This window comes from Calonectris borealis, chromosome 2 (genome assembly GCF_964195595.1).
Source record: "Calonectris borealis chromosome 2, bCalBor7.hap1.2, whole genome shotgun sequence".
Lineage (NCBI taxonomy): Eukaryota > Metazoa > Chordata > Aves > Procellariiformes > Procellariidae > Calonectris > Calonectris borealis.
In genome coordinates, this window is record NC_134313.1 from 93,847,122 (window position 1) to 93,862,352 (window position 15,231).

Here is a 15,231-nt window from a genome sequence, read left to right on the forward strand (position 1 = left end):
TTTAATGTTGTAGCTCATGCATTGTTTTATGCAGCTCTGATCTACCAGGAGAGGGAATGAGCTATAGAAATAAGTAAATAAAGAAAACTTGCTGCTAACTCCCTCTAATCTCAAATCCTAAGTTTTTAAATAAAAGTAAGTTTTGTGCCTTATTTCTGGTGTACAGAGTCCTGACACTCTCAGCATTTAATGTCTTTTTATGTCTCCAGCGTAATTTTAAAACTGAGAGTGTGGCATTCATATTACTTGTGGTCTCCCTCCTCTTTCGAGTCTCAGATTGTACACCCATAAAGCAATCACTTGTGGAATGAAATCAGTTTGCTGAAGTAGTAGCCAATGCTGCCAACTTTATAAAACTGCATGTGCCCGGGAAAAGGCTTCAGAAACAAGATGCGGAAATGGTACCATTGGGATGACATCTTGCAATTGAGTAACCATGACATAATACAGTTTCTCCATTCCATCACAGACTACGAGGCTGCAACAAGGGGATTTAAACTGAGCATGTGGGGAGCAGCGTGCAAAAAAAGCATTCAGGATTTCAGCGTACAGTTCCATGTGAAAGGCAGTATGCTCCCAGGCTCCGCGTTTTTTTTTTTTAATTATGGGCTTTCAATGACACCAAATAATTTTTTACCACATGCTGTAAAAGGCCATAACAATAGTAAAATCATAGTAATACGATTGTCTGCATATGCAGAGGTCCCCCCATCCAAGCACACAACGAGGAAACTCTGGCGTGACAGCCCTCAGGGATTAAGTCAAATACGGGCAGGCTCCTTCTTCCTTGTAGATGCAGCGACTTGCTGCCTCAGTAGAAGAGGCTGCTGGCTCAGTGTTCCATCAGAAGAAGGAGTATTTACTGTAACTCCCTTTTCCAGGAGCCTTTGGGCCACTGACAAACACGTATTTCCACAAGCGGGAAAGCCCAGCAGGACCAGCCTTGCGCAGCTCTCTCTCCCCGAGGGCCGGAGGATCCCGTGCCTCACAGGGAGGGAGTTTTGATCTGGGGCTGCCTGCCGTAGCTGGGGCACTCCCGGGTTTGCTCTCCGATGTCTAACACAGCCGGTGGGCCCCGGGGGCGGGCGGCAGGGCGGGGAGGCGGCGACGAGCCCCGGGGCGGCGGGGGCCTGCGGTGAATTCACGCTACTCGGTGGCTCCAGCGCCGCCGCCCACTCCTCCACGCCGCAGGGGGCGCTGTGCGCTCCGTGCCGCCAGCGCCCGGGGGGGGCGGGTCCGCGGCCCGCTCCTTTCGTTTCACGTGGCGCCGCCGCCGCATCCTCCTCCCCGACACGCGGCCAGGAAGTCGGGGGCTCCGCTCCTCCGCGGCGGCAGCCGCACAGGCTACGCCCCCCGCCGCTGCCCTCTCTCAACCAATCACCGCGCCCGCCTTCGGCCCCGGCGCGCCGACCCTGCCAGGCGGCGAGCCGCGTCTCCTGTCCCTTTAAGGAAGTGCCGGGGCTCCTGATTGGCTGCGGGGCCGAGCGGGGCGAGGCGAGACGAGGGGAGGGGTGGCTACAGCGGAGCGCGAGCCCGGGCCGCCCGGTGGGTGCGCGCCTGCGCGGGGGCTGGGCCGGCAGCGGCGGGGCTGCACCTGCGGCCGCCTCGGGGCGGGGCGGGAGCGCCGGCGGGCAACGAGCGCGGAAATGCCGCCGCGGCGGCCGGAGCAGCAGCGGTAGTTCCCAGGTGGCGGCAGCCCATGTGCGAGCCGCGCTCGGGGCGGCAGGCGTCCTCCGCTTTGTGCCCGCCCCCGGCGCTGTGAGCCTGCCCCCGGCGGCCGCGCCTCCGCCCCGGGCTACCTCCGCACCTGGGCCCCGCCCGCCGCCGGGAGGATGGCACAGCCAGCGGTGGAGGTGTGTGCGTGTGCTTGTGCCGCGGCAGCGGGAGACGACGGCGAAGAGATGAACAGCAGGAAGGTGGCTCTCATCACCGGCATCACCGGGCAGGTAACGGTGGGGGCTCCTCTCCTTCCCGGGCTTTCCCCGCCCGGGGGGCCGCGTCTCGCGGGGCTGCCGGCAGTGGGGGCACCCGCCGTGAGGCGCCCGTAGGCAGCCGCGACTGATGCCGTGCGTGGGAGCGGTGGCGGCGGAGGGCTTGGCGTGGGGCTGCCGGGCGCGTTTGCAGGCAGCGGCGACCCTCCCGCCCCGGGGGCACAGCCCCGCGGGTGCGTTCCCAGCCCCCAAAGCACCTCCTCACGGGGCGGCTCTCCCCGTGCCCGGTGCCCGCTTCCCCTCACAGTTCGTGCCGCCAGCTCTGCGGGGTGAGGAAGCTCCCTCTGACAGCCCCCAGCTGCTTCAGAGACGGACAGACCGCCCCGAGGTAAAAGGCTTCTCTGGCCTCACCCACGCGTGGCTGGGGCTTGTTTGCCTGTGGGTTTGAAGTGTGTTTCGCGGGGTGTGTATGAGGGGGGTGCATCGCTTTCCTATCTCGGACTATCTTTGGAACTGTCTTATAGTAACCTTTACCAGGATTTCCTAAGAAATCAGCTAAACCTGTACCGAGGTGTGAAGCGAGCGTCGGTGAGAAAGGAGCCATACCTAGAAAAGACAGTACAAGGAGCCAGTGTGGGGACTCTCCATCCTGATGGTCTGGAGTGGTGAAGGTAGCGGAGCAGTGGGACCAGTGCAGGTGCGAGGCGGGTTTGATCTGAGCAGGCTTCTCTCTCAGAGGGGCTCTTTGTCACCTGTCTCTTTGACGTACTGGGCAGCCGTGCATTTACAGTCAGTACCTGCTTTATACCCAGACCTGAATGGATGACAAAAGCATCTCCCCAGGCTGCTTGTTTTGTGTTTGTGTGCGTTCGTTGCAGTCTCTGATTTTTTTGGCTGTATTACTCATAGGGATAATGATGCTCTCAGAGTCCAGGTGCTTTGAGCAGAAGGTGCAGGAGAAAGGTGGCATGGAAAGAAAAATCAGTTTCCCTTGGAGCAACTTCTGCACTGTGAAAAAAGATGTGCCAGTGGTGAGTTTTAACCTGGTGAGACCTGCAGGAGTGTTGATGTATGCAGTTTGTAGCTTTTGTTGCTACACTCCCAACAGGCAGCTTGGATATTTGGTTGGATTTTTTGTCCACATAGAGGTCTGCATTGTTGTGTCTTTGCTGGCAAGTGGGTGCTAAATGAAAGCTGTCCTGGACATGCTTATTCATATTTAAGGAACACCTTATTTGCAATGCTCACCGCCTGGAAGAAACTCTGCTTGCACATTGCTTATCTCTTGGAATGTACTGAAGGACCTGCATGAAGAGTGTATCTTCTGTGATTGGTATAATCTGTTAAGTAGGTAGTGTTGTCTAGTAAGCATTAATGCTCATCTTAGAATCCCCGTGGAACAGCTTTTTTCCTTTATGGCTTGCGTTTAATCAGTGACGGCTTCATACATGGAAGAACTTTTCCCCCTTCAAGTGTGACTTGTTCTGGTATGCCTGCAGATCCACTTGTGAGGTGCTGGTGTGGATTATTTGGAAGGCCATAAGCATTGTGGAAAAGTACACGTCAAAACAAACATGTTGCTTTTTCATTCTAGACAATGTTAGTCAATGCTCTTTTTTTTTTATAGAAGAGCCACCTGACCTTTTGTGAGGGAGTAAATCCAGAGACAATATTGTCATAGCGCCTTTCATCTGTTATCCAAGAGAACCTGTACTATGCTTTGAAGTTCACCTGCTGTTTGTGTTTTACCTCATTACGTCTGCTCTTGTGTGTTCTTACAACACTTTTTGGTGCTCACTCTTCCCATGGGTTAGCAGCTGTCTGCCAATAGTGGGCTGAGGAAACCCCTCCAAGTGGCTGTCTGACAAGGAGATATAACTATGTCTGAGAAGAGGAAAAACTCATACTCTATGTATACTAACATTTTTGCTTGATCTTTATTTTTAGCAAGAGCACAGTCAGAGCTTTCCCAAGGACTACTTTGGTGCTGTGTGAACAGTCTTCCAGTTTGTTGACAGAAGTGCGTTTCTCTTCATCAAAGATAGTAAGTTAGAGGCCTGTAGCTACACCACCTTTATTCTTTCAGTACTGTGTTCTCTATGTTACTTTCCTCTATTTTCAAAGCAGCTCTTCCATTGTAATATAACCTTTTTCAGGCATATTATTTAGCGTTGAAACGTGTGGAGAACTAGAGCTGGTAAAGGCCTGGGATACCTGAAACTTAGCCAGTGAGGTTGGGTGCCTTAGTGACAAGACTGTACCAACTCCTGGCTTAGGATGGAAGTTTTATGTTGAGGGTGACCTCTTTTGGGGTCCTGTAGTTCTTCATCATCTTGAGATGTGCCGCTAGGAATCTTTGTCCCTCTTTTCTTAGATGAACTTTAAAGAAAGTCAATGTAATACTTGCTCCTTGCCCCTCTTTCACTCCTTTTCTTTATTTTTACGTAGTAGCTTTTGTTTTATTTGGAGAGGCCTCACCCAGAAATGAGAGGCCTGGATTCTGTTTCTTATCTGAGAATAGGTAGACTTGCATGTCCCACCTCCTAGGAGAAAGTCCTAGCGCCATCTGTTTTTAAACTTAATTACCCTGTGTAAAATGTACAAATATGCTGAAGTGGAAGCTAGAGCTCAGGCTTTGTCTTTTCCAGGTAGTTACTTTAATTATTGGGCTAAAGAGAGTTGGTCTGTTTCACATTCTTCCTTGGAACTGGTGCTCTTTCAAGGTGGGAGATAAAGGCTTGGATCCCTTCAGACTGAAGAAGGCATAGAACAGAATCAGATGGTAAACTCCCCTTATTTAAACTGGGCCCCTTATGCTACAGCACATTTCTTTTAAAAGTGAGTTGGCACAGTTGCATTGTATAAGGAACCTGCTTCTCTTTGTCTGTGGCCAGCGTACTCTGAGAGTATTTACTGAACTAAGGCCCCGTAGTCTCTGGTTCCTGGAACAAGGGTAGGTGGGAGATAAGTATTGAGCTAGCTGGGCCGTGACAATTTTAGGCAAATGTAGAGTTGTGCTTTTGTTTTTAGAGTATTTTTGGGTCAAGCAAGGTGCTGCTTGAACTGTAGCAGCCCTTCCTGAGTTGAGATGATGCCACAGCAAGTGTGCTTAATCATAGTGTTGAAATCAGACAACTCATTTTATTTTTCAGAACTGCTGTATAGCGGTGAACATCTGGATTGTCCATCTTTTCCACTGTCAAAAGATGGGATTTTGTTTCTGCTATGATGGAGAAAGAGTTGAGCTCAGGTAGGGCCATATTTTGACAATGGGGCAGTTGACCGACGATGCAGCTTTTAACTGAAATATACCACGGAGATATGGCACAGCTGTAACTTCTGATTTATGGACTTCTAATGGGATTCATAGGACTTTACAGGATGCCAGAAAAGTATGGGCTGTCTGCACAAGTTCTTCTGTATAGTGAGTGACTGGAGGCTTGTGCTGTGTGCCAGCTTACTGCACCAGTTAACAAAACCGGTTCACGTGGCTTGCTTCTCTTCTAGATAAGAGATGTTAAAAGGACAGGTCTCCTGTGAGGGTGGATGTGTTACTCATAGGAAGGTGATTTTGTGACCTTTGGCCAAACAACAGGAGGAGTTTGCAAAATGTATGGTGAAGCCACAAAGGAAAACAAATTCCGTAATTGTATGGTCAGGACTCAAATGGCATTCTGGCTGCGAGGGCTGGACTTTTGTCTCTATGAAATCAAAGCAGATAAATGATCCTCTACAAATTCTGCATTTACCCGTGAGGTTAGAGTGAAATCAGTATCGTTCTACCACTTGCATTACTGATAAGAGACTCTAAGCATGTAGCCAGTGGTGTTGTAGGCTCCTTTTGCAGTATTGAGATTTCCCTTATCTCCTTTCTCACACCACAGCAGTGGGACGAACCATGCTTCACTGTTTTGCTAAAATGACTTCCAGAGTGAGGCAATTGCTGTGGTTGGATGGATAAAACATTTCTGAAGTGTCATGTAGGTGTTGGTCTGCTGGTAGGCTACTTGTGAGTAATGCATAGCACTTTTTTTTTCCTTCATTTAAGGAAAAGTATTTAAAATTAAACAGGCCTATTGTGTTTATTAAAATGAAAATTTTTTTTACAAAACTAGAATGTGACTCTTGTTGGAAGAGTGTTTTCACAATGCAAAATAGATGTGCTGGACTTTTCAAACTTTGATACCTTGAAGAATTACTCTGTAAAAATGGGAGTTTTGAATCAAATATCAGTATAGCTAATAAATTTAATTCTAGATACACAGGTATGTCTTGTCTCGTATTTGGGGAAGCTACTAAAGCGTACTCTTTGACAGCATTGTTTTCTAGGCACTGTGACTAAATGTCTGTTAAAGTTGCATTTAAATATCTTTCCGGAAAGTCTGATTGCACTGCAATCAGTCTGATTGTCTTTCTATACGCTGATGCTTATAAGGGTATTTAGATACTTGACTTCTTGGAAAATACCAAGAAATGCTCTGGCTGAGTCTAACTACGAGGTTATATGTTGATGTTTCTACTTTTCCCCCTCAGTCACTGGATTATGGGCAGTGAATAATGTCTATCTTGTGTCTGGTGCTGTCCTGCTTTACTTGGAGAGACAGTAAGGTAAGAGTTTGTAGACCAAGATCATTCAACAGGCTCAGTTTTGAATGAAGCAATGCACTAGAACTTTAGTGTCAATACATGGCCAGAGGCTGTTGCAAATTGCAGATGAAGAAAGCAGTTGTGTTTCTGCCTTGTGAAAGCTCTTACAGCAGCAGTACTAGCACCAGCTTCTGCTCCCTTGCCTGTAGTTCTGTCAAATTCAACTGCCATTTGGCAAAACTTAAGGTAACAGCCTCAGAAGTTTCAACCAAACCCTAAGATAGTGTAAATACAACTGACAAGTGAGTGTGCATCCAGAAATGCAAGAACATTTTCATTTGTTGATGTAGGTAGAATATGGGGTCTGCCTCTGTCTTTCTGGTATCAGAAGTTCAGTCAGTTGCGTATGGCCTTTGCTATTCCTGTAACACACCAAACCCCTATACACGTGTACTGCAAGTTTTATGCAGGTGTTACAGTTCACAGTTTGAAAAAGGCGAACTGTATCGAGAGGGGGGGAAAAGATACTGGGAAAGCAAGAGTTGCTGTTGTGAATTGAGGTTAAGTTGTTTTTTTTAAATCTGGCTGCTGAGAATGAAACCAGGCAAGATAGACGCTCTGTGGCAAACTACCAGTAATAAGAGAACACGACTCATTGCTTAGTATTTAAAAAAAGTAATGAATAGCTGGTATGGAGTGTGACTATAAAACTCTTCGATACCCTATGGCTAAAAACTTTGTTCTTTGTTTCTTGGAGAAGAGTTGTAAAGGAAACAGTTAAACAACTTTTTAGAAAAGCTTCTTTAAGTATTGTGATCAAGTGGTGAGGTGGGAATCTTTGTCATTGGGGAGTGTGTGTATACCTGGAAGGCAGATGTAAAGAAACATTATAGCCTGTTGTACCAGGGAGAGGACATTGGTTTGCCAGGTGAAGGATAAAATCTGAAGGATTGCTTTTCTGCGTAGAAATAGCAGGATAGTTTTTGCTGAAACTGGCTAAAGCTAAATATTAACAATGCTGCCTTTTCATTAAAACAAATATTGTCTTGGTTTCTGGCTAAAGCTAAATATTAGTATTGCTGCCTTTTCATTTAAACAAATAGTCTCGGTTGAAACCAGGTACTCTATTTCAATTGCTGTCTGAGTAGTCAAGAGCCGTCTTGAGTGAGAATGTCTTGAGTGAGAATTTCAGACGTGTTGAACATCCTTCTTTTAGTTTGAGGAGGCAGAGATGTAGGAACATTAATTTGGGCACAAACTGAAATACAAGAAACTTCATTTAAACTTGAAAGGATGTGTTTGGGGTTTTTTGGGTTGTTTTGTTTTGAATGATGAGGGTGGTCAAGCACTGGAACAGACTGCCCAGAGAAGTTGTGGAGTCTCTGTCCCTGGAGGTATTCAAAACCAAATGGCCCTGAGCAACCTGCTGTAGTTGACCCTGGCTTGAGCAGGGATCTTGGACTGCGTGATCCACACAGGTCCCTTCCAGCATAAACTTGTATGATTCTGTGAGTCCTCCACAGTATCAGAAGTTGAACACCTGCAATTTTTGGCAAGATGGCATAAGCGGCTTGTTGAAGACTCTGCAGCAAATGAATAGTGGCTGTGGCATGAAATCCAAGCTTGCCTAAAATATAATTTCAGGTCTTTCCCTTTACAGATTATAAATAAGAAGTGTTGCTATTGAGTTTTATGCAAAACTCCTGAGATAAAGGTATTTTATTGAAAAGTAGTTGAACAAATACTGAATATTAGCTGAAAACAAAGGTCCTATTTTTAGAAAGATGCCTGAATTTTGATTGTCTTGGCTCCCCCTTTGAAGGGAGGAGGGTTACCAGATAGTCTAATTCAGCTAACGCATTGACCTCTTACCAAAGGAATCTATAAAGTCCAATGCTTTACTCTTTCATCTGTGTTTCATACTCTACAACAACATGTGCAGGCTAGCGGGGCTTTTGTTTCCTCCAAGAACTGGGAGTCCAGGGCATTGGCTGCATTCAGTGCTTGCCCAGAGGAGCCCAGCTGTATTCCGTGGCCTTTCAGAACAGTGCAGTTAGTGGTGGTGTTTGAACGTAAGTGAGCTAGAAGATATTAATGGTAAAAAGTATGGCTGATACAAGATTATTTCACGTGTGTCTTGATGTATTAACTTCCCTTTTTTCTTTCCATCTTTGCACAGCTTTGCTCAGTGTTTGTGACTGCCCGTGAAGTCCATTTTCTAGTTGCTTACTGGAGAGGGAAGTTCTGGTAGCCTGGCTCAGCTAGCAGGTATTAACTCAAGGACCAGGGCAGGCAATCTGATTCCTTGTGTTTGAACAGGATATGTACAGAATGTGGATTGAAAAACACTGTGAACAGCAAGTGAATTTTAAGGTACTGTATACTGTGATGTATGAAAGTAGATAAAATATTGAAAATGTTCCAGGAAAAATAAAATGATAAAGGTCATGTTAATGGTGCTGAGATATGAAACAGGTAGAAGCATGGTAAAGCGTGGGAAGCTGACTTCCTCCAAGCAACACTTCTCGTTAAAGTTTCTGATGCTGTGGATAGCCATAGGGGGCTATTGCCACTGCTGCCCAGACTGACAAGGAGAGCAGAATATCCCATTGCCAGCAGCATGCTACTTGCTTAGTCTGGGTTTTTTTTCTTTGTGGGTTTTTTAATTTAATGAAGATTGGTGAAAGTTAATGTAGACAGAACCTGTATTTCTCTATTTCCTAAGTTTTTAAAGAGTTGAAGCATCCTCTTCTCTATGTACCTACAGCCAATCCAAACTGAAGAGAGAACTCCTGTGAAAACCTTTTTCCTGTGACTTCATCCTCTCCCACTAAGTTTTGGTCTTTTTTTCTCCTCTGTCTCTTTCAGATCCTTTTGGCTGTTGAGCTTTCTGCACAAGGGAGTCAGTTTCTTAGAAAATAGATAGCTATGTAGAAGGACAAGGAAAATGGAGTACTTAAGCCTGCTGATGGCCTGTGTGAAGAATACATCAACGGTTACCACTCTGATTCCTGTAATCCAAGGAAGCTGAATAAAAGGTTTTTCGGTGCAGTTGTGATACTGGTATTGATCCTAGTGGTGCTTCCTGTTGCCCACACCTTATTTCTGAGGAGTACTGAAACTGAGTTTCTTTGCACTTACCTACGCTTTCATTTAGTCTGGGAGGCAGGAGGTACCTTCTCTCGCTTGACAATTTCTAGCAACTTTATCCCAGCTTCTTCAGACTTTTGGGTCTGGAGTAGAGTCCTGATTAAGTATCTGTTCTTACAAACTTGTCAGCTCTGCTTCTCCTCCTACACTGTTGCAGCACAACTCAGGCTTCTTTTGGAAAACGTGGTTTCCTTGAAGCACTAGGTGAACAACGACACAAAAGCAAGTCAGCAGCGTGGTAGATGTGTAATTTCCTCTCATTGGTGTGTGCTCTTTCTTGCTCTAAATCTCTTCTTGCTACTTTGGTTGCTTTTTAGCCAAATGAGCAAAATAAAACATATTTTTCTTAATATTTTTGTCACCTCCTGCTTCTTTCATATGAATTCACTGATTGTTTTTTTTCAGGACCTCAGCTAAGGAATTCCTTTGGGTCATATGTATATGAACTGGGGGATGCAGTTGTGTCCAAAATTTTCAATTAAGCAAAGCTATAGAAGGTGAGGTGAAAGAGTGGAATTCTCTCCAGTTTCCTCTATTACTGTAAAGTCCCTATAGCTTGTTCCGGTTCTAGGGTGTCACAGACTTCACAATCTAAATCCATAATGAAGCTTTTGTAAAGCCTGCCAAACAAACGGATGTAAACTAGCTTATCTGTTGTCACCTGTGCTTTTTACATGCATCACTAAGCAACTGAACTTCCTCATATGCAATGTAAATGTTGCAACAATTTTTCTTTTCATTTATTCACAAATATCCATAAAGTTGTGTACCTAAGGCAGACTTCCTTCTTCAGGAGTATTTGAGTATTTCTTGTTAAAGTCTTTTTTTTTTTTTGTAAATGGGAAACATGAATTTTGCTTTGTAACTCAAAACTGTCATCTGACATTGACTAGCAAATTAAGTCTAAGGACACGACCATTAACTGTATGATGTGGTTGCAGTTAGTTCAGTGATAAGTACCATTGAAGAGCATTTGATACTGTACCCTGAGACAACTGTATTGCATTGAATAATGGTACAGCTTGCGTTGTGCAGTCAAATCGGTCAGTTAGAAGCTGACTATCTCAACACCTTTGTAGTGATGCTCAGCTAAGTACAGTGATCCAACAGGTATGTCAGCCACAAAAACGTACTTGCCTTGGGTGGGGGATGCCACAGATCTTGGGTTGTTGCAGAGTTTCCAAGTAGATCAGCTAGCTTGTGCTGTATTTGCTGTGCTTGAACACCTTTGGAATAACAGGAAGAAAATATGCTTGCCCTGGAAAAATCTGACTATTACATATAGTAAGAAACAGTCAAACTTATGAAAGGTTTCTGCAGGGCTTTGCTTTACCTGTCATTTGACCCATTTATTGCTGCTTGGAAATTCTTCTCAAAGGAGAATTGCTACAGCCTGTGGTAAAATCTAATACAAAAGGAAAAAATTTGCCATGTTCAATGTCTGGTTGAGTGCTTTTGCTGTAATGAGAAGATACGTTGTCTCTGCATATCTGACATCTACATAGGTATTGAATATGTGCCTCTTGGCTTTTTTTTCCTCTTCCAAGTTCCTGAGGAGATTATGTTCTTTGAATATGTTATGTATATCACATACAAGTCTCTAAAGCACCACCTTCCAGGATAGTGCTGAAGCATGTGGTAATAGATATGCTCTCAGGTCTACTGTTCTTGTGTATTCATAGGCACTTTGAGGTAGCATGTTACCATACTGCAATGAAAGCCTTAAACCACATCCCCCCCCCCCCCCCCCCCCCCCCCAAATCAGAAAACAGGTAGCAACTTGAAAAGAGTAGACAATTCTCTTATTTGTATCCTATAATGTCTGAACCCATGCCAGAAGTAGTTTGAACATATTTACCATTTTATGAATGGAAATAAGCCTTTCCCAAGGCGTGTAGAATGGTATATATGTCTAGAAGGAAATCAAACCCAAAGTCAGGCAGGGAATACTCCTGACTGCTCCTGTACATACACTGTTTCTGATTTTTATGCTTCTAGTTTGACATGCCGCAATCCCTTGACGCTGCTACTATAGTCCCTAACTGTACACTTCTGTTGGTGCCGTTCTGGAACTGGGAAACAACATCTGACTCTTTAGGCTGCTACTTGTCAAATTGCAGGCATGCCATTACGGGGTGGGGTTATTTTGTTTGCTTTTTTCCTAACATTTGTTTCATGCATGCAGGATCTCTTTAGGTGCGTTAGCAATGGCTGGCTTCACCAGTGATACTGGGTGACTCGTAGCTTCCTCTTGATTGCAATTTCCCTTTTAGAAGAATAAGGAATAGCCACTCTATCTTTGGCTGCTGGTTGGTGTCCTTGCCTTCTTTACCACTGATATTGCTCTCTAAAAGCATAAACATTACTGTGGAACAGGTTTGTTTTTGAAATGCTGAAATTTCTGGCTACGCTTTCTGGATTTCATACAGCTAAATAATTGTGGTTTTGATGTCAGTGAAACTTTTCCCATGATCACACAGTAGTAGTCTGTCAATGTGTTCCTGCCAAAATTTAGCATGCTGTTTGCTTCTGAAATTAAAATACTGTTAAAATCCTGCAAGATGTATAGTATATAAGGGATACAGAGCTCTTCAGACCTCCATGCAAAATATTATGTTCTTCCACCTTCTGGGTGGCTTTGTGAGGTATCTGTGTTCCATGGGAATGCTTAAGAAGACACAGCCCAGAAGCTTCTTTGCTGGTGCTAATTTGGCTGTTACTGGTCAAGTGTTGCTCTCCTGAAGCCCAAGTCTGGTCTGTACCAGCAGAACTTCACAGCATCTTTGCTTACAAGTTGTTGGGTCTTTTCCCCGCAAAGTTTGCAGTGATGCTGGAAGCCGTTTCGGAACGTGGGTGGCCTTTGAACAGCAGCAGGGGCTGTGTGGTTGTAGGTCCTCAGGCTCAGTAGCATACATAATTTTATTTTTCGAAGGTGAAATAAAGGTGGAGAATTCTTCCTGAAGATATGAAGGCAAGGAAGTCATAAAGACTGAGAGTTAAACTTCAGTTTATGCCCTTGCCAGCCTGTTTTAGGGTCATACTCACAGCTGATCCGAGACTGAAAAGTTGTAACTGTGTGGTTTTGCTTCATGTATTTGATTTCTTAAAATTCTGAAGGTCACCTGATATGCATTAAATGTTCCTATGTTCTTATGCAGCCCTTTATAGTTGAATATATAGTGTAACTGTTTCAGTCCTTTTTCTGCATTTTAAAAAGAGATGAGGATTGTTTTTGCTAATTTGAGAGTTCTTCCTTATTCAAGAATGAAATAGGAGTCTTAATACTGACCGTGTCTCCAACATGTCTCCACTTGCTGCATTTTTGGTAATATCTTTGTACTTTCATACTCTTGCCGTTATGCTTTGTATATGCAATTAAAGAAATGGACCGTGTGCTTTTACAGGTACTGCTCCTGTGAGACTGCTGCTTTGGAGTTGATCTGAAGACGAACGGTGCTCCCAAATCACTACCTGCTCCCTGAGCACCCTCCGCACACCACTGCAGCTACGTTGTCAGTGCTGTCCTCTCCATCCCCCACCCGCTAGTCTTTCTGTTTGAGGGACTGACTGGCATGTTTGATTTCCACCTTGCTTGGCCTCAGTGATGTGTCTTACGTTGCTCTCTGTCACTTGCGTACTGTGACTTTGATGTTAAACCATGCTTCCAGCCAAAAATGTAACGGTTTTGCTTCCAAAACTCTCTGGAGAGTTCAGGTATTTTTGTCTATTGGTTCACTGAGACTGTGGCATTTCGGTGTAAGCTAATGCCTGTCCATGTTCCCCTTGTAAAACCTCCCTATAATTACTCACAAATGTTGGCACTTGCTGTATGACCTGTGTGTGTTGAAGGACAGGATGGGGCCAGTTTATAGCCCTGGATGGTAGGAAAAGGAAAAGGGTGGCCAAAAATCAATTAGAGAGAGATTCTTTTGAAGGAAGTACAAGCCCACATTCCTAATGAAGGTCTGAAATCTTGTGAGTGATTCAATATGCTGAGTGAAATAATGTCACCAATTTGATCCTGACCAGTTCTTGACTTTCAGTGGGGGTGGTTTTGATGATTTTTTTTTTTTTAATTGCTTTCACTAAGAAATAATTTGAAATTATGGGAATGGCATTGGCTAGTTATCAACTCAAATACCTCTTTTTTTTTTAAAAAAAAAAAACCAACAACCCTCTCAATAAGGCTTAAAAGATTACTCTTAACAGTTAGGAGTTTTTCCCTTTAGCTTAACATTTTGTGTGTGTGTTCAGCTTTCCCTTTGGCATGTTTGGGACTGAGGGAAAAATGGAGGAGGGGAGGGTTTATAAATCTACAGAATTTGTCATATGTGTTGCCTTTAAATCTTTCTAATTCCACATGTTCCTCCGATTATCTTAATGAGGAGGCTTCATTTTAATGTAGGATAAGAGGAAGAGATGTAGGGAAAGGTCAGGAGGAAAAGCTACTCTTGTTTCTATCTTTACAGTAGGACTGTACTGCCTTTGGCATTATGTATGTGGAAAAAACATAGCTCTGTTTATATATTAGTGTGGAGGGGAATCAGATTGTTAAAATTAAGTGTTTAATTAAATTATCTTACTAAATATTACAACTAAGAGACATTACAGCTTTTCCACACTGAGGCAGCCAAGGGAGCACCTTCTAAGCTAGTCTGTAATGTTTGTCGTAATTAAACTTAATAGCTAAATAGAATAAAATCCACAACCCCTGCAGTATGCCTGATGCATCAAAACACACTGGGAAGAAGTTCTTTTGGATTCTGGTTGCATTCTGTTTGTGGTTTGATTCTGCCTTTTAAATAAAGATGCTCTTTTATTGCAGGACTTCTTCAGCAGTAGATCCCTAACATGTTTGATTGAAATGCTGTGTTTTTCATGCTTGTTTGGGACAGATGTGGGTCCCGTGTCAGCATAAGTGGGGCTTTTAATTTTGTGCATGCACAGGACTAATCACTCCCTGCTTATTATTCGGTTACAGATTTTCTTGCTTGAAGAATCTCAAATGGTGCCTTTTCAAACATAAATCTGTTAATGCCGTTCTGTTTAAGCAAATGGTGGCCAAGTTACAAAGATCTATAGCTGTGAGCTGTGTATTAGCACACAGTTTCTTTGGTATACCTCTAATTCTTGAAGAACGTATGCCAAAATAGAAAATCACACACTCTTATTTCTCAGTTTCTTGTGCGCTACCAAGTTTCTGTCTTGTAGTATTTACCAAACTGTCTTTTAAGGTGTAGTCCTATTTGGCAATGATTATATCCAAAAGCGAATTGCAAATTCTGGATCTTACTGTTCGGAGGTTATGTATTAAAATATAGTTGATTCTTGTGTTTTACCCAGTGAAAACAGAAACCGTGCTCCCTGTGGATACAGGCGCAATATGCTTGCCTCTACTGAAGGCCGTTTTTACAGCTGGGTGTTAAAGTCATGAAAATCAAACTGCTGACACAGCCTTAATCACAGTGCCACGAGTAGCACTTCGTTGTTTTTGTACGACAGTTTCATTGGTTCTATTAATAGCTGGCTCCTTACAGGTGTTCCTGTATAATAACTCTTACAA

At 44.2% G+C, this 15,231-nt stretch overlaps 1 protein-coding gene across 1 annotated transcript in view; it reads left to right on the plus strand.

The window, feature by feature from the left end:
- The first annotated feature begins 381 nt into the window (after window positions 1-381).
- Window positions 382-15,231, plus strand: part of GMDS (GDP-mannose 4,6-dehydratase) — a 436,198-nt gene continuing 421,348 nt past the window's right edge. Inside the window, exon 1 of the mRNA XM_075142569.1 lies at window positions 382-1,946. Within this exon, the coding sequence (XP_074998670.1) occupies window positions 1,833-1,946 (114 nt within the window). The 5' untranslated portion in view covers window positions 382-1,832. The remainder of the gene's footprint in view (window positions 1,947-15,231) is intronic.